This window comes from Acomys russatus, chromosome 8 (assembly GCF_903995435.1).
Source record: "Acomys russatus chromosome 8, mAcoRus1.1, whole genome shotgun sequence".
Lineage (NCBI taxonomy): Eukaryota > Metazoa > Chordata > Mammalia > Rodentia > Muridae > Acomys > Acomys russatus.
This window is the reverse complement of record NC_067144.1, coordinates 37989101-38015205: the sequence shown is the minus strand read 5'-3', so window position 1 is coordinate 38015205 and position 26105 is coordinate 37989101. Positions and strand designations below refer to the sequence as shown.

The window sequence follows — 26105 nt, the reverse complement described above, 5'->3', positions numbered from 1 at the left end:
AGGAAGAAGAGATACTGCCATTTCTTCTGCACCAAGAAGGATTTTACTACGACTGTGATGTTTTTAACTTGGACAGCCATACCCCACACAGGCTCCTGCTAAACACCTACAGCTCTGGAGGGCGTAGGACCTGCTGGTACCCATGGCTCACTAGGAGTAGGCTTTAGCGGCTGGAGCCTGGCCCTGCTTTGCATGCCTGTTCTTTGCTTCCTGGTTCAGCAGCTTTGTGAGCAACCTGGCAGCTGCCCTCATTCCTGCCCCACCAAGATGTACTAACTTTGAAACCAGGAGCTGAAAACAAACCACTCCTCCCCTAGGTTGTTAACAACCTTGAACATAAAGTGCTAAAGAGTACTAGGCCCTGTACCAAGGAAAATGAACAGAAACTGAAAATAAATTTTAAGAACAAAATCATAAATGTTGTATATAAGTAAAGGAAATTCAAGTGCCTACTCAGATGTCTAGAGTGAGAAGGTCTATGACCAGGACAGGACTGTGCAATTAGTGCAGGAGGCCCACATGACAAGGCGAGAGTTTATGTCAACAGGAACTCTATAAGGAACTGAGCTAAAGTCCTCATGTCACCTTTTGGCAAAGAATCAGGTAACATTTTGTCCATATCTTGAAAGCTTGAATAAGAATGAATTACAAAGTAACGTATTGTCTGTGCAGCAGCAGAATTTCAACATAAGGCAGGATTCGGGTTGTGTTGTAATTACTTCTGCCTTCATGGTTGAGTCTACACTGAGTGAGAGCAACAAACAGCAGAAAGAGATGGAAAATGTTTTATTGGTGGGAACAGGAATGAATATGAAGTTGCAGACAAGGCTGCTGAGAAAGCAGCTGCACAGTTGTCAAAACAGAGTAACATCACTAAAACAAACAAATGAAAACCTAGCACTCTATATAGGAAAGGTGCCAAGAGGGCAAGAGCCAACCCATAGAAGGCTCAAATGAAAATGCAAATTCATTTCAAAGAAAGGAGCCTAAACTAAAAATGCCACTGAAGGAACTGCTCGCTTAAAAACAGCTGCCTAGGGTATAAATAAACACCAGCCCTGAATCAACACACAAAGTAATTCAACTGTGGCACAAGCCCTCCAGACTTCACTTCAAACTGACAGCACTGTCTACTCATATTGTTTTTGAGGCATGAGAGATGTAAGACTGGCAGGCATTGTAAGGCAGGGGTGGGATCCCTGCAGGGGCCCTGAGAGGCCACTGAAGAAAGTCTGAAGGTGAAACTTAAGCTGTAACAGACCCCAGGATGCTAGAGATGCCAAAACTACGCAGCAACTAGTAAGAAACACTGAAGACAACCAGTTCAAAATAGAGGCTCTTCAGAGAGCAGACCTGGAGGGTAGGTCTCCAAAACCCTTCAATAGTGAGATGAGGCCAATCGCAACACCTGATGCCGGAGCATGCACACTGCTAGGTTTCACACTTGCTTTGATCTGATCTTTCCTTGCTATGCCATTCCTCCTTTGAGAAATGGAATGTTTACTCTGTGCAATTATATACTAAAAAAAATGTAATTTGGTTATGACTTTACAGGGGCTCAAAGTTAAGATTTTATCTTAGTCTCAGAAGAAACTTTTGCCCTTAGAATGGGGCTGGCACAGTTCAAAGATCATGGGATTATTTAGAAATGAGCCTAATGTATTTTGTATTACATGGGATAAAATCAGACGTCATGGGTCAGAAGCAGAATGAGATGGTCTACAGTGATGCGCTTTGAGCTGCTTTGCTGTGTATGAGTGTCTGGCTCACAAGTATGTCAGAAGAGGGCACTAGATGCCAGAGAACTGGAGTTGCATGTGGTTGTGAGCCACCGTGTAGGTGCTGGGAATCAAGCCTGGGTCTTCTGCAAGAGCAACAGTACCTTAAACACTAAGCCATCTCTCCAGCCCTTATAGTAATGTGTCTGAGTGTCAAGTTGTAATGATTAAACTTCATTGTCAACTTGACTGGGTTTCAAATCACCATGGAAACATAGTTCTGAGCATATCTGCAAGGCTCCTTCCAGAAAGGTTCAGTGACAAAGGAGGGCCCACCCTGACTGTGGTGGTACCAGGCCATAGGCTAGAATCCAGGACAGAACCAAAAGGAGAAAGCCAGATGAGCACTTCATTCATCTCTTGGTGTTTCCTGACCAAAGACTCAGTTAGATAACATTCCTGCCACCTGGCCTTCCTGTCATCCTAAATTTTGTGGTGCTTTGAATGACGTTGGCCCACATAGGCACGTGTGTTTGCTCAGTGCCCAGCTGAACTGCTTGGAAGGATTAAGAGGTGTATCCTTGTGTCACTGCGGGTAGGTTTCAAGAGCCCATGCTACATCCAGTCTCAGTCTCTCTTTCTCCTCTCCCTTCCCCACCCCTCTCTCCTCTCTCCGCCTCTCTCTGTTTGCTAGCTCCCCTGGATGTAAAGCTCTCCCGTCTTCTCCAGCACCATGCCTGCCTGCATGCCTTCCTGTCATTATGATGATGGACTAAGCCTCTGAAACTGCACTAGGGTCATGGTGTCTACTCATAGCAACAGAACACTAAGTGAGATAACTTTCTTACATCATGAGCCAAAAGAAGCCCTTTCTTCCTCGAGTTGCTTCTGATCAGGTAACTGGTCACAGCAAGATAATAGTAACAAATATAAAAAGTAAAAGTCACATGAAAGGAAAAAAACTGAAGAGCCAAAGAAATTTTGAGTAAAAACAAAACAAAAAACTTGAGATGGCATGATGCCTAATTGCAAAACATATAAGACACACCAAAATAACAAAGGAATTGACATAAAAACAGATAAATCCATGGAACAGATAAAATCTATAAGTAAATACATCCATCTACAGGAAACTGATCCTCAACAAAGGCACTGAAAATTAACATTAGAGAAAGGACATCCATACCCAGGCAGTGGTGGCCCATACCTTTAATCTCAGAGGCAGAGGCACGCGGATCTCTGAGTTCAAAGCCAAACGGGTCTAATAAAGTGAGTCCAGGACAGCCAGGGCTATCACACAGAGAAACTTTGTCTCAAAAAACAAACAAAACAAAACAAAAAGATATATAAACAAACTCTAGAGCATAAATATCTATTAACTAGCAGGATATAATGGCGCATGTCTTTAATCCCAATGCTCAGGATGCAGAGGCAGGTAGATCTCTGTGAGTTTCAGGCTAGTCTGGTCTGCCTGTTAAGTTCCAAGTCACCCAGGGATATATAGTAACCCCCCGTCATAAAAATAAATAAATAAAAATTATGCATACATATATATATAAATTTTGAAGTTTTCCAATTCGCTAGAGAAACAAATGAACTGCAGTTTCCCTATAAGAACAGAAAAAGAGACAGAGTAAATATCTGAGGAAATAATGGCTGAAATGTTTCAAATCTGATGAAACAAGTGAATATAGAAACCCAAGGAACTCAATAGACTCTAGTATGGTAGACTGAGGGAGCCACATCTAGGCAGGCCATAATCAATTTTAAAATGGGAGGGGGCATAAAATTAAGAAATAGGTGACAGGGGGCTGGTGAGATGGCTCAAAGGTTAAGAGCACTGACTATTCTTCCAGAGGTCATGAGTTCAATTCCCAGCAACCACATGGTGGCTCTCAACTATCTGTAATGAGATCTGGTGCCCTCTTCTGGCCTGCAGGTGTACATGCAGACATAATAAAATCTTAGAAAAGAAGAGACACAGTCTATATCAATAGAGGAAAAGACCAGTACCAAGAAGGGGTTGCTGGAGAGCAAAGTAATATAGTCCAGCTATGATGTCAAAGACCAAAAAGGGGTCCAAGTGCAAGAAAGTGAGGATTTAGACCAGGCAAACAGGCTAGGCAGGCAGGCAGGCAGGCAGATGAATAGGCCCAGTCCACAGCAGACCAGGGTGAGTAGAAACGCCAGCACAGTCCACAGTGTCTTGTCAGTCCTTGATATATGCCAAGACACATCAGGAAATCACATTACAGGTTTGTATAGGGCCATACCACCCCAGGGTTGCGTATCCAACACTTTATGGGTCCAGGTGAAGAAGTCATACCCCTTCCTCGGTCTGGTATGCCTAATAAAGCCTTAGTCCTATTTTCCCTGGTATGACTTTAATACTCCTATGTGTGCCTAGAGTCTCAAGTCTCCCTAATAAATTTATGAAGTGGTTCCCTTTAACCTCCCAGGCATTCAAAATGCTAAGATCAAGGAAATACTTTTAACCAAGATTCCTATATTCAGCAACTCTCCCTTAAAACTTATTAAGAAGTCAGGACAGGTAGGCGAGGTGGCACATGCCTTTAATCCCAGCACTCTGGAGGCAGAGTTCAAGGCTAGCCTGGTCCACAAAGTGACTATAGGACAGCCAAGGCCACACAGAGAAACCCTGTCTCAAAAAATCAAAAATTAAATAAATAAATAAATAAAATAACTACATTTCCTTCAAAAAGAATTTATGATTTGTCAAAAATGAAGGGGTGTGTGTGTGTGTGTGTGTGTGTGTGTGTGTGTGTGTGTGTGTGTGTGTGTACATGTATACAGATATCCATGGGAGCTAGAAGAGGGCATCAGATTGCCTGGAGTTAAAGTTACAGGTACAAGCTGCCTAATATTGGTGCTAGGAACCAAACCTTGTCCTCTACAGGAGCACAAGTGCTGTTACTGCTGAGCCACCTCTCCAGGCCAAAAAGGAAATAATTTTGTGATATAAAAAGTGACATAGGTAGAGACAGAGATGTAAGGAAAAAGTTTTTAGGTTATGAAAATTAAACTAGTATGAATTCAATCTAAAATGTTATCAATTTAGTATGGTAAACGTAATCTGCACAGTAAACCTAAATAAAAATGGACAAACATACTCAAAGCAGAAATAAGAAGGAAATTATATTACCTAATTACAAAAAAAAAAAAGCAAAGTCAGGAAAGGAATAGAAAAGCTATACAGAAGATAAAAACCTAACACAAAAAATTATTTAAGTGGGGGCTGGAGAGATGGCTCTGAGGTTAAGAGCGCTGGCTGCTCTTCCAGAGGTCATTAGTTCGATTTCCAGCCATATGGTGGCTCACAACCGTCTATACTGTGATCTGATGCTCTCTTCTGGCATGCAAGTGTACATGCAGGCAGAGCACTGTATACATAATAATAATTAATTAATTAGTTAATTAATTCTCTTTTTTTATTTTTTTATTTTTTTGTTTTGTTGTTGTTGTTATTTTTGTTTTTCTAGATAGGGTTTCTCTGTGTAGCCCTGGCTGTCCTGAACTCACTCTGTAGACCAGGCTGACCTCGAGCTCACAGCGATCCACCTGCCTCTGCCTCTCAAGTGCTGGGACTAAAGGCGTGCACCACCACAATTCTTTTTTCTTTTTTTTTAATGACATAAGTATCCCAGCACTGTGGAGACAGAGGGAGGCAGATCACTGTGAGGAGGCAAATGGTAGCTTTTAACTCTCAGTAAGCAAGCTACAATCCATACAACTACAGAGGGTTAGAGTAAGAAACTGCAAAGAGGCTAGGAGCACCCTACAAGGGGAAAGTAGAACACATAACTATGAAAGGATTTGGAGGAAGAATGGAATGAGAGGATGAGACAGAGAGAAGGAGGGGAAAGAGAGTGAGTGAGAGAATACAAAGAGGGGCAGCTAAGAGTAAGGGCCACTTGAGGGATCATATAGAAGCCTAATAGAGTAGAAGCTGCCTAAGATATGTCCATGTATGAAGGTGAATTAAATGGAATCTCCAAATAACAAGGGAGATGGAGCCCCAATCAGACATGTCTTATCACCAAATGAAGCCTCTGGTTCCAGAAATGGGCTACATCTAATTGAGTTGTTGGCCAAAAGGGCCTCATGGGATACCCTAAACAATCCAGGCTATTGTTTGCGCTCTACAAACAAACAAACCCTATTACTGAAGATAATACCTACACAACTCATTGAACACAGAGAAGTCAAGCCTTCAGGCAAACTGACTAGAGTCTGCAGTACTTTGAACCCTACCAAAGGAGAACAGTAAACACCAACCCAGCTTCAAACCCAAGTTGCTTTGGTCATGGTGTTCCATAATAGCAACCTATGATGTAACCTAGGAGTAATCCCAAGACACAATGACGGGTCCTTTACCTACAATGATCTCAGTGCTGTGATTACTTCCTATATTCCCGACACACTAGAAGACACCCTCCAACTAAGCATTAGTCCCCATAGGGAATGTGACCTGGAGCATCCCTAGAGGGTGAAGAAACTGCCTAGCCCATAGACTGGAAAGCTAATGTGCCCTGCAGAGACCCTGGTAATAAGAGAAGTGAAGATACTTTTGGAAGGCGTCATTCGCTTGTCCAGTTCAGGTTCAGCAATAGCAAACTGCAAGAAGGTGAAGAGTTCAGAGTCCAGCTGACCCTATCTACCCTCAGGTCATATAACTGACACTCTGCAGCCTTCCAGGACCAAGAAAACAGGGGCTCTAACATCTCACCATTTTCTTCTTTTTTCAGCAATAGTTTTATATTACATTGTATTTTCCAAAACTTTTTGGTTTTACTATTCTTATTTACACAAACATCTAACAAGTTTTTATTTCTGAGCAATATTTTGTCTTTTCCTAATTTCTTATCTTTCTTGTCCTCTCTCCTCCTCTCAAGCCTCATTCTTAGAATTATTTTGAATTGACTTTTTAATATACCCATTTCTGGGATCTGGGATTGGCATCAAGTCCCTTCACAAGTACTTTACCAACTGAGTTATCGCTCCAGCCCCCAGTAACAGAAATTCTAAAGAGCTGAATAAAAGGCCTGACCCAGGATGGCAGCAGCAGATGCCAAGGAAAACCTCCTCTCGGTAGTGGGCACTTGGTACTCAGTGATCAGCACTCAACCAGCAAGAACAGCAGTAAGATGGCATTTCACAAAAGACGCCTGCTTGAATGGTTCAGTAGTCAAGGCCCTCTATAGCACCTGCAGGAAATACAGAACAAATGATGCTGACCTACAGGAGGAAACCTGGCCAGAAGAATAGGACTAGACTGAGGCGAGCAAACCGTCAGTCAGAATGGCAGTATTTCATGATCTGAAAACCTGGTGGGAGCCAGACTCTGAAAGAGAAGTTTCACACAGCGCAGCACCAGCATTTCCAACCAGGCTCCTGATGTTCTAAACCACCCGGAAGTATGAGCAGTCTCTAAGATTCGCCCTGTGAAACACCACCCATTTGGAACCTGACCTCAAAGCAAAACCTAAGAGGTGAGAACTCAAGGACTCCTTGGGGTGAGGCAGGATTCTGAGAGTCAGGCAAGGTACCAAGAAACTGGAGTCTGAATCACCCTGTGTAGTGTTCAGATCCTTTTTGCCCAGCACCTCTCTCCTCTCCATGTTTCACTACCATGGAATTCACTACAGCAGTTTAGCAGGCCAGCGTGGCGCTGCTGCTCTTCTGCTTTATCACTATGTTGGACTTTTGCTTGCTTGGTTTTCCTACTTATCCTTTCTTTATCTTTTTCCTCTCCCTAAGAACATGGACTGGCCTGGGTTTGAGATCTCCTGAAAGAAGGCCTGCTGTCCAGTATCTAACTGCATATTTTTCACCTCTCTTATTTCAGTGTAACTTTAGATTGCTCCTGAATCTTCCCTGCCCCATTTTGGGTTCCTACTATTCCCTTCTATTTGTGATGTCTTTTATCAACCCAATGCCCTGCTATTGTTCTCGTTTTCCTTTCCACTCACACAGGAACTAACATACTAGAAAGCACAGAACTACAAGCGTCTGTGTACTTCCTAAAGTGATGGCAACTTGGGGTGACTGCATCTCGTCTGCTATTGCTGTACTCTAGGACTGCAGCTGCATCTCCCGGGTGCCAACTGCTTTTGTAGGCTGTACTCAATCCACTAGGGATCAAGCCTTGTGTTTTCATCACGTCTCCAATTAGGGATATTTACTCTACCCTAACGCATCTTGGAAGTTATGTGACTTGGTTTTGATTTAACAGCTAAGAGTTTGTCTTGAGTCTCAGAAAAACACTCTGAATTCAGACTTCTGAACAATGCTGAAACTTTTACTACTTCAGGGACTCAAAGAAATGGACACGAACTTTTTGGGGGCAGGGTAGGATGTTATAGTTTAAAGAGGTGTCTTAGGTATCGAGTTGGCAAAGAGTGGACTTACAATGGTGAATTTTGATTGTCAAGTGCATTAGATTGAAAAAGGCCTAGGATAATTAGTAAGGCAAACCTGGCCATACCTGGGAGGCTTTCTAACTCTAACCTAACAGTCTGTTCCGCTGACGGACTCCAAGTGTGAACAAACTATTCTGAGGTGGTAGAAGTGTAGAAGGAAGTAGGCACGAGTGTATGTCCTTGTAGGTGTATCTTGTCTTGTCCCTTGATGCTGCTCTTTGTCATATACTCATGCCACTGTGATCTTCTGCCTCATCACAAATCCAGGATCAAGGGAAGCAAGGACTGTATGTTGAAATCTTTGAAACTGTGAACCAAAATAAGTAAGTTCTCCCTTTAAGCTGTTTTTCCTTCAAGCGTTTGTTCACAGCTATACAAATGAAAATACAATCAAGCATTTTATCTACCTTCAATGTAATATGAAATTTAGAAAAAGATTAAGAATCTAGAGCTTGAGAATCTTCAGTAAAAGTGAAAAAAAATCTAGTTTAAAGTACACACATGGTGTTCCTTCCTAGCTTAAGCCACTAGGAATTGGCTCAGATTCTCACTACATTAAGTGTTTTTAGCCAGGCAGTGGTGGCGCTCGCCTTTAATCCCAGCACTCGGGAGGCAGGGGCAGGTGGATCACTGTTAGTTCGAGGCCAGCCTGGTCTACAAAGTGAGTCCAGGACAGCCAGGGCTACACAGAAAAACCCTGTCTGGAAAAAAACTTTAATTACCTTTATATATTCAACCCATGGCTCTTAAAATGACGCGTAGGCACATTTTATGAAAAGCTTAAATTTTTTTTAATTTAAAGATAACATAGATATATAAAAATAAAGTCTACTTCAGGTACAAAACTTAAAGTAACAGGAAGTCCTCTAGATTTTTTAATTTGGTGAAAAATCAGATTTCAATATCCCAACGCTGGCTGGCTAAGTAGAATATAATCTAGTTGTAATATTGTCTATATTACTTCACCAGTCACTTAAAAAAAATTCACTGTTGTTGGTGTATTTATGGACTAAAAATAAAGTTAAATTTTTCCATAACTATGATATTATCTTGACATTGACTGGTGTTGAATTTTAGGAACTTTTTTTTTTTTTTTTTGGTTTTTTGAGACAGCATAATGTGTAGCATTAGCTGTGCTGGACTCGCTTTGTAGATCAAGTTCGCCTCGAACTCACAGTGATCCACCTGCCTCTGCCTCCTGTGTGCTGGGATTAAAGGCGTGCCCACCATGCCCGGCGTTGGTATTGAATTTGGAAATACTTCTATTCCTTATCCTTCTGTTCTCTACTTCTCTATACTATTATGACGAGGGTGTTATAGTGCTAATATTGAAAACATAATGTCATTAGTCAGATGTCATAAATTCAAAGCCAAACAACTGCTGTTTTACTTCAAGATAATAATTTAACAGAAACCAAAGTGAGTGATGTGAGAGATAATGCCAGGCAAATAAAATGGAGTGTCAAAGTAAGGAAGTGCTACCACAGTTTTTGATCTCCTCAGGGGCTGGTATTCACAGCATCGTAAGCGCTGTGGCAGAAGCTGAGACATGAACGATGCAAGGTTTCTAGTGCCTCACTACCATCAAATGACAAGTCTTGTAATGCAAACATGTCACTAAGTCTGGATAAGGAAATGATTCCTCAGAGCTGGGCGTGGTGGCACACGCCCATAATGCCAGCGCTCAGAAAGGCAGAGGCAGGCAGATCTCTGTGAGTTCGAGGTCAGCCGGGTCTACATAAGAGAGTCCAGGACAGCCAGGGCTACACAGAAAAACCCTATCTCAAAAAAACAAAAAAAGGAAGGAAGGGAGGAAGGGAGAAAGGAAGGAAAGAAGGAAGGAAGGAAAGAACAATTCCTCAAATGTAATTTTCTATGATCCTAATAATCTTTGAGACACCAAGTCCACAGTTTGTGCCTGCTCTGAAGATCAAGGCATTATCACTGCATCCATCAGGCCTTCATTTCCCACCACCCTCTGGTACTAGGAAATCAACACAGGGCCTTACATGGGTTAGGCGAGTACTCTACCACTGGACTATGTTACCAGCAGGTTTTTACCTTTTTATTGTGAGACAGAGTCTGAGCTGTCCATGCTGGCCTTGAACTCATGCCCTAGTCCAGGCTGGCCTTAAGCTTGCATCCCTGTGCCTCACCCACCCAAGCAGGTCTGCACTGCACAATCTTGCTTACACAAAGCTTGTTTATTCACAATTTACCTTATACCATAAAAGACTAGCAAGAGGTTCATAAACTGCTATGATGTCATCAACATATATATATTTTCTACAGTTTTCTTTATCAGTAGCTTACAAAGGTACTCTATCAGGAACTCTAATTAGTCTTCTAAGTGTGTATGATCTAATAATTATAATTTTTACTTCATTGTTATTTTTCTTCATTCACCATGTTAAAAGAGAAAATATAAAACCCTTCATTAAAATAATAACTTTCTTTTTTTTTTAATTTTGTTTTGTTTTATTTTTTTTTTTACATTTATTTATTTATTTATTATTATACAGTGTTCTGCCTCCACGTATACCTGTAGGACAGAAGAGGGCATCAGATTATATTATAGATGGTGTGAGCCACCATGTGGTTGCTGGGAATTGAACTCAGGGCCTCTGAAAGAGCAGGCAGCACTCCTAACCTCTGAGCCATCTCTCCAGCCCCTTAAAATAATAACTTTCTAATCAGAGACTGATGTCCAACCTTGAAATGCCCTAACTGCTTCTGAAAATAATTGTTTGAATCTCTAGGTACTTAAATTACTATATCCATAATTTGTTAATTCCATGATTATATCATATGAGAGCTGCTGAATAAAGCACCTTTTAAGTCATTGATGACAAATATGAATCAAGAATATTTATCAGTCTATAATCCTTACATTGTCAGCTGAAGCTTATCAAGATGTACCAAATGCACAAAAGCAATTAGTAAAGACAATCTATAATTACAGAAAGTTAAAGCTTAAAGGAATCTTAGAGAACAATGAGGTCAATCTCTCACATAGAGAGACATGTTTAGCTGAGACTCAACAATCATCCGACGTAGCTGGCCACATTATGTATGCACTGTATAAACCCATTCTGTTCACACATAAATACCTATCTTACCTTTCTGGCGATGCCTTAGAAGGACGCCCATGGACAGTTTTTTTGGTTTTGTGGTCTAGACAGATGACTTTATTTCTTAGGCTTCTTGTCCACTAAGGAAAAAAGATATTTTGATAATAAATATAATAATATGACTAAAGGTACTTGTGTTTTTAGGTAGATAGTCAAGACAATCAGTCAAATTCTCTTTTCTTTATTAATTTTTATCATATGTGTATAAGTGTTTTGTCTGCATGTGTGTCTGTGAGTCACATGATTGTCTAGGGCCTAAGGAGGCCAGAAGACAGTATCAGATCCCCTGGGACTGGAGTTACATGGTTGTGAGATATCATGTGGGTGCTTAGAATCAATTCCTGGTCCTCTGCAAGAGCATCAAGTACTCTTTACCACTGAGCCATCTCTCCAGCCCTCGAAGCTACATTCTTAGTAGTACACTGAGAAAAATAAACGCAAGCTACAGAATATCTGCCATTTTCCCAGTGTTGAAATACAAATACACCAAAAACAATAAAAATGTATCTTAAAACTATTAACATTAGTCAAAAATCAAGACTAAGATTATAGACTTAAATAATAATGATAATTGCAACTAAGTCAGAAGGCAATGGTTATAGGTTAGGAAAGCAGCTCCATGGTAGAGCCCTTGCCTAGCGTGCACAAGGCAATGGTTAATATGTGTATGCTGTGATTACTTCATTTTTAAATATATTATATGATATAGCAAAATTATTACATGCCAGATTAAATAAGGGCTGTGTCTATGTTTTTGTGGAGTTTTTTCTATTTTTTGTTTTTTCAAGACAGAGTTTCTCTGTTACATAGAGCCCTGGCTGTCCTAGACTCCCTTTGTAAATGAGGCTGGAACTCAGAAAGATCTTCCTGCCTCTGCCACTGCCCACCTAGGGCTGTGTCTATGAAGCAACTGCATTTATAACAATTAGAAGTTGGGCTTGGGAGTGACCACCTTTAATCCCAGCACTCCAGGAGGTAGAGGCAGGCAGATCTCTGTAAATTGATGCCAGTCTGGTCTACAGAGTGAGCTTCAGGACAGCCAGGACTACAAGAGAAACCCTGTCTCAAAAAAACAAAAACAAAAAACAGCAACAACAAAGAAAAAACAAAAAAGTTAGAAAAGCTTAAAAGTAAAATAAATAAAACCAAAAAAAAAAAAAATTAAAAGAAAAGATTACATGTGGTTCTTCATGAACTGCAGCATGAGAAATAGCAAGACATCCTTTTAGGGTTTAGATTTCTTTTTTTTTTTTTTTTTTTTTGGTTTTTTTTTTGAGACAGGGTTTCTCTGTGTAGTCTTGGCTGTCCTGGACTCGCTTTGTAGACCAGGCTGGCCTCGAACTCACAGCGATCCGCCTGCCTCTGCCTCCCGAGTGCTGGGATTAAAGGCGTGCGCCACCACGCCCGGCTTTAGATTTCTTATGACTAGAAAAAAAAGTAAGCCAGGCAATGGTGGTACAACCTTTGATCCTAGCACTTGGGAAGCTGACGCAAGAGGATCTCTTGAGTTCAAAGTCAGCCTGGTCTAATGGTGAGTTTCAGGACAGCCAAGGCTACACAGAGAAACCCTGTCTCAAAAAAAAACAAAAAAACAAAAAACAAAAAAAAAGAAAAAGAAAAAGAGAGAAAGAAAGAAGATTTTAAAAGGTAAAACTTAGTTTATTAGTTAAAATAGTGGCACATGCCTGTTATTCCAGTACTCAGGAAGTAGAGGCAGGAGGATCAGGCCAAGGCTAGCCTCAGCTACACAGTGAGGTAAGAAGTCATCCTAGAGCCAGGCATGGTGGCGCACGCCTGTAATCCCAGCACTCAGGAGGCAGAGGCAGGCGGATCTCTGAGTTTGATGCCAGCCTGGTCTACAGAGTGAGTTCCTGGATAGCCAAGGATATACACACAGAGAAACTGCCTCAATTTTTCAAAAAGTCATCCTAGAGCCAGGCATGGTGGCGCACGCCTTTAATCTCAGCACTTGGGAGGCAGAGGCAGGCGGATTGCTGTGAGTTCGAGACCACCCTGGTCTACAATGTGAGTCCAGGACAACCAAGGCTAACACAGAGAAACCATGTTTTGGAAAAAAAATCTGGTATAATTAATATATAGCATAGACATATATATTTAAGCACAGAAGTTATTTATATTCTCTCAGCCTTTGTTTCCTTATTTGAAAATGGGCATAATAATAATAACTACTTCATTCTGTGAATGTATGCATGCATGTATATGTGTGTGGCAAAAGGTATGGCGTAGTATGCATGTGCACTCAGGTAGGCAGAGGCAGGCGGATAGCTCTGAGTTCCAAGGCCAGCCTGGTCTTCAAAGCGAGTCCAGGATAGCCAGATGTACAAAGAGAAATTTTGTCTTGGGGTGAGGAGAAGTGGGGGGGGGGGGAGTGAAGGCAAGATGATCACTGATCACGAGTTCAAGGCCAGTCCACCCACATGGTAAGGGCATGTTTTAGAACATTTTCTTAAAAGAGGAAGGAGATTCTAAAACATGCTACAACATGAACAAGTCTTAGCATTACTCTAAGTAAAATAAATCAGCAATAAAAAAGACAAAAACTGAACAGTTCCATTCCAATCACATACCTGGAATAACTAAACTTATAGACCATGGAGCAAGACTAGGGTGAGGAGAAAATAGGGAACTACTATTTAATGGGTACAATGTTTCACTTTCCAGGGTGGGTGGTCTTGAAAGCTGCCTAACAATAAAATTTGAGAAATGTCACTAAACTCTAATTAATGGAGCATGAAAAAGTGGCGGCCCCCATGACATTGGAGCTGTCCTGCTTATCTGTGACTTCAGGATGGTGATCTTGGCAGCCAGTTCCGGTGAGTCAGTCGACAGCTGTGGTTCCAGTAGGAACCAGAAAATGTTTCCCAACTCCTACCCCAATACAAAACAGAGCAGCTGCTTTGGAATGTGTCAGCAAAGCAGGATTGGTTATTCCTATACAGCTGGTAATGTTTGGTTCCCCTGCTCCCTCTGAAGGTGATGCCCAAATGTCATCTCTTTCAAAGAAAAGACTGACTCAGAAAATCAAGCAATTAAAGAATATGCATCACAGCAGCCAATTTGGACCATAAAGAACTTGATGCTAATTTTTTTTTAAAAACGGGCTTCTCTGAAAAACCTAAGGATGTCTTCACTGAAGCTCACCTTTGTCTAAACACCTTAGACAACGACCAGCTTCATACCTTGGCAACTGAACACTGTTTCCTGGACATGGTGTGGGACCTCAGCTACAGAATTCCCCACTGGAGCTTTGTAGGATCTTTAGAGCCAGCCCCCGTGGTTCAGGGTTGGCGCCCAAGCCTGGTGAACCAAAGCAGTGTGTATGGTCAGGTCACCACACACCTGCGCTTGAGCAGACTCTAGCCATCTCTGGTCCGCTTGGCTGGCTCAAGAGTGGATGAGAGGATACTCACACTGTCCTGATCAACCATGTGGGAGCTGGGGATGCATTCAAGACTGTGCCTCCATGGGCACCCCCTAAGCAACCTAACCTCAAGACATTTTTGACTCCTGGTCCTCAGCTGAAACCATGAAGGACTATGAAGAAAGCCAAGGGAAGTCCCAGCTAGCTTGATAGCAAAAATGAGGCCTGAATATTCTCCACCGTTGAGTGGAGAGTGAGATCTGACTCTCACACGAACTCTGGTGCCCCTTTTCTGACCACGTCCCCTGGATGGGGAGACCTGGTGGCACTCAGAGGAAGGAAAGCAAGTTACCAAGAAGAGACTTGATATTCTAAGAGCATATATAGGGGGAGGAGGTCTCCCTCAATCACAGACATAGAGGAGGGGAGAAGGGGGGAAGTGGGAGGGAGGGAAGAATGGGAGGAAACAGGGGAAGGGCTAACAATCGAGATGTAATATGAATAAATTAATAAAATTAATTAATAAAATAAAATAAAATAAAAAGTACTCCTAAAGTGTTAAAATTAAAAAAAAAAAAAAAAAAAAAAAAAGAGGCCTGAGGGGTAGCACTCAGGTGATAGGGCCTCTAGAAGCTACAAACCACCCATACCCTTCTCTCCCCCCACCCCCATCCCACATCCTTCTCTCCCCCCATACCCCATACCCTGTAAAGCTCCTTTGCTCTCTCCTGCTTTCCATGGTCTTTTCAGGAAGCCCAACCCTCACAATCATGGCTGATGTCTAGGGCCAGGTAGTGGCTGGGATGCCCCAACCATGGGCCACTTTGTTTTTTAAAATCATATGCTTAGCTTACAAGTCTAACTGAAAAGCAATTATGTGTGAGAACAGACATTTGATACCAGGTTTTTCTCACTGTAGAAACTGAGGGAGCTAACTGTCAGCATTCTTTTTCTCTTATTACGGGGCAGGAAACAGAGTTTAAAATGAAACAGACATACGGCTCAGAGGTTAAGAGCACTGGCTGCTTTTCCAAAGGTCCTGAGTTCAATTCCCAACAACTACATGATGGCTCACACCCATCTATAATGAGATCTGGTGCCCTCTTCTGGTGCACAAGTGTACACGCAGGCAGAATACTGCATACATAATATGTAAATAAATCGTTTTTAAAAAGTGTTCTTTTTTTTTTTTTTTTTTTTAAGTACTACGGTCTGGGGAGATGAAGCAGTGAGTTAAAAGCACTTTCCACCAAGCCTCTGACATAAGTTCAATCTCCCACATGGGTAGGAGAAAACTAACTGTCACAAGTTTTCCTCTGGCATCTTGACATGCATGCTGTAACGCACGCACCACACATATACAAACAGGCAGAGTGCATGAAAGCATGCATATATACACATAAATATACAAAACATGTCTATTCAAGACCCACGAGACTGTGAAAAATCAAAACTACAAATAATTGGCATAGAAGAATTTCATACTAACAGCATTCGACACAGAATTCTCAGTATAAGCTTGGCTGTCTTGGACTCACTTTGTAGACCAAGCTGGCCTGGAACTCACAGTGATACGCCTGCCTCTGCCTCCCTGAGTGCTGGCATTAAAGGCATGTGCCACCACACCAAGCTAGAAGATATTTTTTAATAAAATCATAGTAGAAAGGTAGCTAGATCAAGGGTAGGAAGATGATCACCTAGGTACAGAAGGCATTTGGAACACAAAACAAACAAGAATGGAGATATTATATTATAGTCAAAACATTTCATACACAGAATAAAAAATATGTATTGGAAAAAATACCAAGTCACTCAAAAAACTGACAACTGACAAATAGGATCTCATGAAATCAAAAAGCTTCTGTGAAGCCAAGGAAATTATTTATTTTTTGAGAGTTTCATATGTGCCTTGGTCATATGCTTCCCTACCCACTCAACTTTTTTTCTTTTATCTTTCAAGACCAGTTTGTGCTGCCCAAATACTCTTGAATCTGTGGTCTTCCCAGTGCAGTGTGGTCAACCTCCTAAGAGCTACACTCTTACAGAAAACTCACTCTCCCTCTTCTAGCCAATACCTCCACAGCTGTGGCTGGCATTGTGTGTCCATGCTGGGATCTGATCTGGTTTGGGTCTGAGCAGGTCCCATGCATGCTGCTATAACCACTGTAAGTTCATGTGTACAGCTTCCCTGCTCTGCCTAAAAGGCAATGTCTCCTTGTAGTCACCAGTATTATAGGCACTGCCACTGCTCTTGGCTATGTTCTAGTACTTGATGGTAATAGCCATTACTGACCAGGAAGCTTCATTCCTTACTGACCAGATTTCATAGTGCTAGGTGGTGCTATGCACACTATCAGAAGTACTTGCACATCAATATTCACTGTAACACTGTTCACAACAGCTAAGCTATGGAACCAACCTCAGTGGCCAACAACAGAGAAGTGTTGTTCAGACATAAAATAAGTGTTTATATCATTTGCATCAAAATGGATGTAACTGGAGATATGTATAAGGAAATTAAGTCAATCTTAGAAAAACAAAAATAGTACATTTTTATCCATGGTTTTACTCAGACCTAGATTTTTATATAGATACACAAAATCATGTATGTGAAAGTTTAAGTGAAACTGTCAGGAGGAACAAAGAGGACTAAAGGAAGAATGGAGGTGGGGGGAGAGAAGCATGTGGGATGGGGGTGGAGGGAGAGAAGGATGTGGGATGGGGTGGGGTGAGAGAAGCATGTGGGATGGGGGTGGAGGGAGAGAAGGATGTGGGATGGGGTGAGGGGAGAGAAGGATGTGGGATAAGGGTGGGGGGAGAGAAGCATGTGGGATGGGGGTGGAGGGAGAGAAGCATGTGGGATGGGGGTGGAAGGAGAGAAGGATGTGGGATGGGGTGGGGGGAGAGAAGGATGTGGGATGGGGGTGGGGGGAGAGAAGGATGTGGGAAAATATACTCAACATACAATATATCCTTGGGAAAAAAAGTCCTTGTATAAAAAGCTAAATAAATCAAGGAGCTATATAAGCTTATAAGGCAATTCTATTCTTTTTTTTTTTTTTTTTTTTTTGGTTTTTTGGTTTTTTGGTTTTTTGGTTTTTTTCGAGACAGAATTTTTCTGTGTAGCCTTGGCTATCCTGGAGGCACTTTGTAGACCAGGCTGGCCTCGAACTCACAGAGATCCACCTGCCTCTGCCTCCCGAGTGCTGGGATTAAAGGTGTGTGCCACCATGCCTGGCACAATTCTATTCTTATACAATTTTTTAATTTTAATTATGTCTTTATGTAAGTATATTCATGTTAGTGCAGGTGCCCGTGGAAGACAAAGAACTACAGTTACAGGGGGTTCTAAAACCTGACAGTAGGAACTGAACTCAGGAACTATAATAACCGTACACATTCTTTCATGCTGAGCCATGCACATCCTTCCTATACAATTTTAATGGCAGAAATATATCTTTGTATAGTTTTACTGCTGTAAACTAGGCAAAGTAGCTCACATGTATAATCTAGGTAATTATTCAGGAGTCTGAGGCAAGATGATTACAAGTTCCAGGGCAGGCTTCATGGTAAGTTCTAGGCTGCCCTGAGCTACAGTTTTGAAAACTAAAGAAAAATGACTAACAGCACTTGCTGCACTGGCTTGGCATCCCCAGTTCAATCCCCAGAAGCCTCCTTAAGTGGAAGGAAACAACAGACTCCATAAAGTGGGTCTCTGGCCTCTGCAAGCACACTAGGTTCTTACATGCTCCACCATGGACAGACACACACAGAGGAAAAGAAAATCATTTTGTATTCAAAATGGGGTTTCAAGTGATAGCTCATCTTGGAAAAGGAGACCCATAATCCCTAGAGCTCTTTCTCTCCAACTTGGGCCAAAGAAATGGCTCCCGGAATGAATGTAACAGAAGGGATGCTCTGCCATGAGCAGAGAGGCAAACTGCGTGCCCAGCAGCACAGCTGTCAGGGGATGTGCAGAAGAAGGGGATGCCAGATGTACATGATGATTCCAGGCCTAACAAAGCTGTTTATAACAAAGAAATATGGGCTTCACAGTGAGACACTATGGGGCAAAAAAAGAAAAAGTTACTTTTCTACCTTTCAAACTGGCACCCATCTTACTATGACTGCATAGGTTATTTTGCATACCCATGATCAAAATACCTGACAGAACATCTTTTTTTTAAAGATTTTATTTATTTATTATTTATATAGTACTCTACCTCCATGTGTGCCTGCATGCCCGAAGAGGGCACCAGATCTCATTATAGATGGTTGTGAGCCACCATGTGGTTGCTGGTAATTGAACTCAGGACCTTTTGAAGAAGAGTCAGTGCTCTTAACCTCTGAGCCATATCTTTAGCACCCTGACAGAACATCTTTAGGAGAGGAATGACTTCTTTTTATTGAGGTTTCGGAAGTGTCCCTCTATCGGGGCAGGGAAGAAGGCGCAGTGGCTCATCTGAGCTAGTAGATAGGATTTCTAACATATATTTGAATGCTTGGTAACCAGGGAGTGGAACGGTTTGAGGATTACGCTGACTAGGAGGTGCAGCCCTGTTGGGGGAAGTGTGTCACAGGGGGTAGCCCCTGACAGGCTCAGTCTCTCACTGCCCCTCTTGGCCTGTGGTGAAACCATGCTCCCTGTTCCCCACCATGAAAATGGAGTAAATCTCTGAAACTTGCTCTGTAAGCCAGTCTCAATTAAATGCTTTTCTTCCTATGAGTTGCTTTGGTCATGGCGCCTCTACACAATACAACAGTGACTAAGCCACATGCCAACCAACCAGGAAGCAGCAAGAGCAGTAAGACAGCTGTCCACACAGGAGAGAAGGCTTAGGAAAGGCCAGCCCTGCCATCACCATTATCTTACTTACAGATGCGCCACTGCGTAAGCCATCCAGTTGCAGCATTTTACTATGCTAGCCCCAGTACTAAAACAGCTATAGATAAACTGGAATTATATATATATATATATATATATATATATATATATTAATTATATACACACACACATACATATATATGTATACACACACACACACACACACACACACACACACACTATTTTTTAAAATTCAAGATTGGCCTAGTGGTGCAAGTCTATAATCTCAGCTGATCAGGAAGCTAAGAATAGAAGATCAAGAATTTAAGGCCTGCAGGAACTACAGAGTTCAAGACTAGCCTAGATGACTTAGCAAGAGCCTGTCTCAATTTTTTTAAGTTGAAAAGGACTGGGCTATACCTCAGTGGTAGAGGGCTTGCCTGGAAAGTACAAGGCCCTTGGTTCAAGCCTCACTGCAAAAATAAAGAAAAAGAACGGGTGACAGACACCTGTAATCCCAGCACTCAGGGAGGTAGAGGCAGGTGGATCTCTGAGTTCGAGGCCTGCCTGGTCTACATGGTGAGTTTCAGGACAGCCAAGGCTACACAGAGAAACCCTGTCTCAACCCCTCCCAAAAAAAAGAAAGAAAAAATATCCTGTTACTTCAAGCAAACGAAATAATTAGTTGTATCTTTTTGAAAATGACTAGGAGACTGGAGAGATAGTTCAGTAGGTAAGGAGCCGGCTTTGCAAACACTAGGGCTGGAGTTTAATCTCAGAACCCACTTTTTAAAAGAGGTGGGGATACGGATTTGCAGTTCTGTATGAGGGGATCCCTGGGAGTCCCTAGGCAGGCAGCCTAACCTACTTGGCGATTTCCAGACCAGTGAGTGATCCTGTCCTTAAAAAAATAAAAACACAGCACCTGAGGAAGAACAAATGATGTTGTCATCTGGCCTCTGCATGCACATGTATCCATACCCATGTACACATTAGCATAAGACACATACACATACATGAGAAAAGTATGGTAGCAATATTTTGAAGACTGAAACAGGAAGCTTAACATTTTTAAACCAGTTGGGCAGTGGTGGTGCACACCTTTAATCCCAGCACTTGGGAGGCAGAGGCAGGTGGGATCTCCATGAGTTCAAGGCCAGCCTGGACTACAGAGTGAGTTCCAGGGCAGCCAGAGCCGTTACACAGAGAAGTACTGTGTCGAAAAAACAAAAACAAAACAAAACAAAAAATTTAAAATCAGCCTGGGGCAAGTTTTTTTTAGATGGAATAGAAACATTTTTTATTAATTTATTCTATTACATCTCAATTGTTATCCCATCCCTTGTTTCCTCTCATCCCTCCCTCCCTCCCACTTTCACCCTATTCCCCTCCCCTATGTCTGTGACTGAGGGGGACCTCCTCCCCCTCTATATATGGCTCTGTGTCAAAAAAGAAAGAACGGTGCTGAGCCAGGTGCAGCAGTGCACGCCTGTAGGCCCAGACACGCAGGATGCTGCGGAGGGGTTCCCTTTAGCCCAACAGCTCAAGACTAGTCTATTCAGCACAGCTAGTCCTTACCCCAAATAGCAAATATAGCAAATGCTACTACAAGTAACTCTCATTATCAGAGAGTTACTAATAACTAATTGTGATCATATTAAAGTATAGATGCATACTCATAATCTTTATCCTTTCCTTTTAAATTAAACATGTGTGTATATATATGCATTATACATATATGCACATAGTATATAAAAAAATTTATATATATATATATACACACACACAAATACCCATAAATACATATACGTGTGTGTGCGCACGCACGTTGTGTGTGTAAGTGTGTATGGGTATTTGTGTATATATTAAATGGATATTTTGTGTGTATATATAAATACACAAATATATATGTATATATTATAAAATCTTTAATTACATAGAAAATCAAAAACGACACATAAGAAAAGTACAAATCTATTTACTAAAATAGTTTAAACAAACCAAATACAACAATAGACTAGAAAAGTCATCTTACCCCCTCCAGGGGGAGATCCCAGCGTTCTGAGCCTCCACGTTTGGACAATGGTGATGGAGCAAGAGCATCCTCTGACTTGACAGCTAGGAGCTTTGTTATCTGAAACCAGCACAAGAACAAATTTAGTTTAATTGAAATATATAGAAGAACTGAATCAACCAACCGAGGCACAGTCCAGTACTCTACACACATATTCTAATAGGTTTTTTGTTTGTTTGTTTTTGTTTTTTAAGACAGGGTTTCTCTGTGTAGCAGCTGTCCTGGACTCACTTTGTAGACCAGTGTGGGAAGGAGTGTAAGCTTTGTCACAGGTGAAAGCAGTCTTGGAGGGCTTTGCCCTTGGACACATCACAGATACTCCCTGAGATTAACCTGGAGATAAACTGAGTGGAGCCATCCTGGGCCTGGAATTCAGGAAGGGGACCGAGGGACTCCACCTGGGAGAGGGAGACCGCCCTTTGCACATGAGAGACAGGCAGGCAGAGAGGAGAAAGGAACAACAGGTTCAGACCAGGCTTGAGCACACATGGATAGAAAAAAGGAGCAGCAAACAGGCCAGACCAGCGCACAGGCCAAAGACACCTAGGGACCCATCCCGTGGAACAGATACCAAAAAGTTCACTCTTGTTTCCTTTTAACCGATTTCCCCTTTTGTGTAAGCTAGTTGAGTTGGATAGTGAAGTTTAGTTGTTAAAAAGCACAGCCAACAGACCAGGCTGGCCTCAAACTCACAGAGATCCGCCTACCTCTGCCTCCTGAGTGCTGGGATTAAAGTCATGAGCCACCACTGACCGGCTGGGAAGAGTTCTTTCTGTATCACCCAGCTAGCCTGGAACTTACTAAACAGACCAGGCTGACCCAAACTTGGGGCAATCCTCCTATCTCTGCCTCCTAGGCTTCTGTCCACTATACCCAGCACTCAGTAACTTTTGTATGTCTGATTTATATAGCTCATGATTAGCTAAATTTTAAAAATGAATGCATGAAATGTAACAAGTTAGAAATCATTGTTTAAAACTTAAATATCTAAAATGTATAAATAACTAAGTATTAAACAACATACAATAGTCACTTAGGCCAGGCATTGATGGCACACGCCTTTAATCCCAGCTTGTGAGTTCAAGGCCAGCCTGGTCTACAAAGTAAGTCCAGGACAGCCAAGACTACACAGAGAAACCCTGTCTTGAAAAAAACAAACAAACAAAAAACAACAACAACAAAACAAAAGCCAGGCATGGTGACCCACATCTGTAATCCAGCACTCAGGAGGCAGAAACAGGCAGATTGCTGTGAGTTCGAGGCCAGCTTGTTCTACAAAGTGAGTCCAGGACAACATGGTGACACAAGGAAGCTCTGTCTCAAAAAACAAGCAAACAAACAATCTAAAATGAGGACTGGAAGGGATACTAACTACCATGTAAAAATTTTAAAGTCAAGTCCTAGAAAAGGTTCCATGCAGGCAGAGGTTACCGTGTAATTTAAATGTGACTTCTGTGTCCCTCCATATCTGGTTGCAATACCTGTTCTGAGAATATCCTGTCTCAGTGTTGTGTAAACACTGCTCCTCAATTTCCTCTGGTACACCAATAAAGCAGCTTACAGCCAATTGCTGAGCAGGGGAGAGAACAGGATTGGACTCCTGCCAGCCAGGGGAGGAGGAGTTAGAGGAGAAAGTCTGGGATTCAGCCAGGGAGATATCTAGGAGGGACCAGGAGGGACCAGGAGAGACAGGTCAGCAGAGGAAGCTACAAAGTGCAATCATCTCTGGGATGTAAGCTGGGAGGGAGCCAAATTAGCTTAGAGGACTAAGAATAGAGTAATAACTGCTCAGTTCTTGTGCTGTGAAGCTTTTTTAAATAGTATAATAGACTATCAATTATATGTGTGATACTCGGGTTAAGAGAGACTTGAGAAACAAAGTTTTTACAAATATAAACCTAACGGTCTCCTACTCAACCCTCAGTCAATTAGAACACAGAATTTTCCCTAAAATGTTGATTCAAGTTTTACAGTATATTTTTAATTACACTAAAAAGGAAATAACACATCAGTAACTTCAAAGACAATGAATACATGAACACCTACCTCCTCTAAATCAGCGGGTGATGACTTTTTCCTTTTTCCCTCTGTGACAATCTCTACAAAAACCAAAGACATAATAAGAATTATTATAACATCTAAATGATATAATTTAATGAACAGGATCCATTTATATTTATCCCTTATTTAAAATTATTTTGCTGTACTTATAATACATTGATATGTTGTATAGATCCTAAAGGGCTATGCCTAAAGATCAAAAAGACCCAGGGCACAGTGGCGCACACCTGTAATCCCACTCAGAGAGGCAGAGGCAGGTGGATCGCTGTGAGTTCCAGGACAGCCTGGTCTACAAAGCAAGTCTAGGACAGCCAAGGCTTTATTTTAAAAAAATAAGATACCAGGCAACAGATATGATATGGAGAAGTTTATCATGTGAGCATGGGGAGAGAAGGAAGAGGGGAGACGGGACACCAGACAGAGAGAGGGACAGAGACAGGGTTTCTGTGTAACAGAGAAACCCTGTCTCTAAAACAAACAACAACAAAAACCTTCATATCAGCCAGGCAGTGATGGTGCACACCTTTAATCCCAGCCCTGAGGAAGCCGGGGCAGATGGATCCCTGTGAGTTCGTAGCCAGCATGGTACACAGAAGAAGTTTCAGGACAGCCATGGCTGCACAGAGAAACCCTGACTCAAGAAAACAAAACAAAAAAACCGTTTAAGCCGGGCGTGGTGGCACACGCCTTTAATCCCAGCACTAGGGAGGCAGAGGCAGGTGGATCGCTGTGAGTTCGAGGCCAGCCTGGTCTACAAAGTGAGTCCAGGATGGCCAAGGCTACACAGAGAAACCCTGTCTCAAAAAACAAAAAACAAAACCGTTTATACCCATGGTAGAATCAGAAGATCAGGCAAATTCTTTTTTTTTTTTAAGATTGATTGATTGATTGATTGATTGATTGATTATGTATATAGTATTCTGTCTACATCCCAGAAAAGGGCACCATATCTCACCATAAATGGTTGTGAACCATCATGTGGTTGCTGGAAACTAAACTCAGGACGTTTGGAAGAACATCCAGTGTGCTCAAATGGGAACATTTTAACTCTTTACTCATCCATATTTTTCAGACTTCCTGTGGGTTTTTCTTGTATGAATTTTCAATCAGCAAATATTTACTTAATAGCTATCATGTGCCCCTTATTGTGTTAAGCAATGAGTATAAATAACATTGAGCAAATCGGACTGTTCAGACAGCAAAGTGTCCGCGTCAGTTTTTCATTTTAGAAGCTTCTAACCTGCACTTCCTGTTTACTCAGGTAATTAATTTTTTTTAAAGATTTATTTACTTATCACTTATACAGTATTCTGCCTGCATGTGTGCCTTGCAGGCTAGAAGAGGGCACCAGATCACATTATAGATGGTTGTGAGGCACCACATGGTTGCTGGGAATTGAACTCAAAGAACAGTCAGTGCTCTTAACCTCTGAGCCATCTCTCTAGCCCTGCAGGTAATTAATTTTATTCCTTCTCAAGTCTCTGATGGGGCTGAAGACAGCAAAACACTATGAGCATAACATAAATATAATGATTGTTTTGTGGTTCTTCTTGCTGTATATAGTTTATTGTCTGTGTGTGTATGTGTATGTGTGTGTGTGTGTGTGTGTGTATTATATATTGGTGTAATAATATAAATGTAGAGGTAAGGTTTTTTTTAGGTTTTTTGGGTTTGTTTTTGTTTTTAGACTAAAAGGGGAATTGTGGAGGAATGCCTTGAGTGGATGTAGCAGTTGTCAAAAAGCGCTGTTTAGCCAATCAGCTGGGCAGAAGGACAGGAAGTGGAAGGCGGGGCTTCCAGGAGAGGAGGAGAAACCGGGAGTTGACAGTTGAGAGTTCACAGTTGGTGGAGAGAAGCTGCCCTAGGAGGATCAGATTGGCAAGTGATTGGGATACAGTAGGTTATGCAGACATAGGATTAGAGTAGTTTATTTTAGTTTCCTGGTAGATTAGTAGCAGTTTAGATTCTGCCCAGTGTAGTGCCTGCAGCTTTAAATTAACACTAAAGTCTCATGGTATCAGTTATTGGTTTCCTAGATCATACAGATAAAATGATTGCAACAAAATGGTGCACAACGAATTTAATGCATGCACACCCTTGAAAATTCATACTTTGTTATAGTTTGGCAGGGGTGGGGGAAAGAAATAGCTCCCAAAGAAATAACACAAATAATAAAATAGAGACTACCATGGTCCCTCTCGAAGTCACTATGGCAGAAAGTTCCTGGATCACTTTTGGCTTTGTTTTGGCTTTTGTTGTTCATGGAGAAAGGCAGAAAGCTGAGAGATGCGAGGCTAAGTTACCAACAATGAGAAGGGAAGAAGGAACTGAACTCTTTTCCATACAGTTGATAGTTGCTGGAATTCAGAACTCATTAGCTGCAAGGTGTCTATCAGTTCTTTCTAGAAAGCGTCCACCTATGCAAGTTAGCAATAACTAAATTCTAAGGAATGGTGGGCAGGGCTTCGCTTACT

The 26105-nt window shown here is 41.8% G+C and overlaps 1 protein-coding gene across 1 annotated transcript in view; it reads right to left on the bottom strand.

Moving 5' to 3' along the window:
• Senp7 (SUMO specific peptidase 7) overlaps positions 1-26105 on the bottom strand; it is a 112721-nt gene that overhangs the window by 81434 nt on the left and 5182 nt on the right. Inside the window, exons 2-4 of the mRNA XM_051150058.1 lie at positions 23617-23669; positions 21532-21630; positions 11278-11369 (exon numbers count right to left, since the gene is read on the bottom strand). Of these exons, the coding sequence (XP_051006015.1) occupies positions 11278-11369; positions 21532-21630; positions 23617-23669 (244 nt within the window). The remainder of the gene's footprint in view (positions 1-11277; positions 11370-21531; positions 21631-23616; positions 23670-26105) is intronic.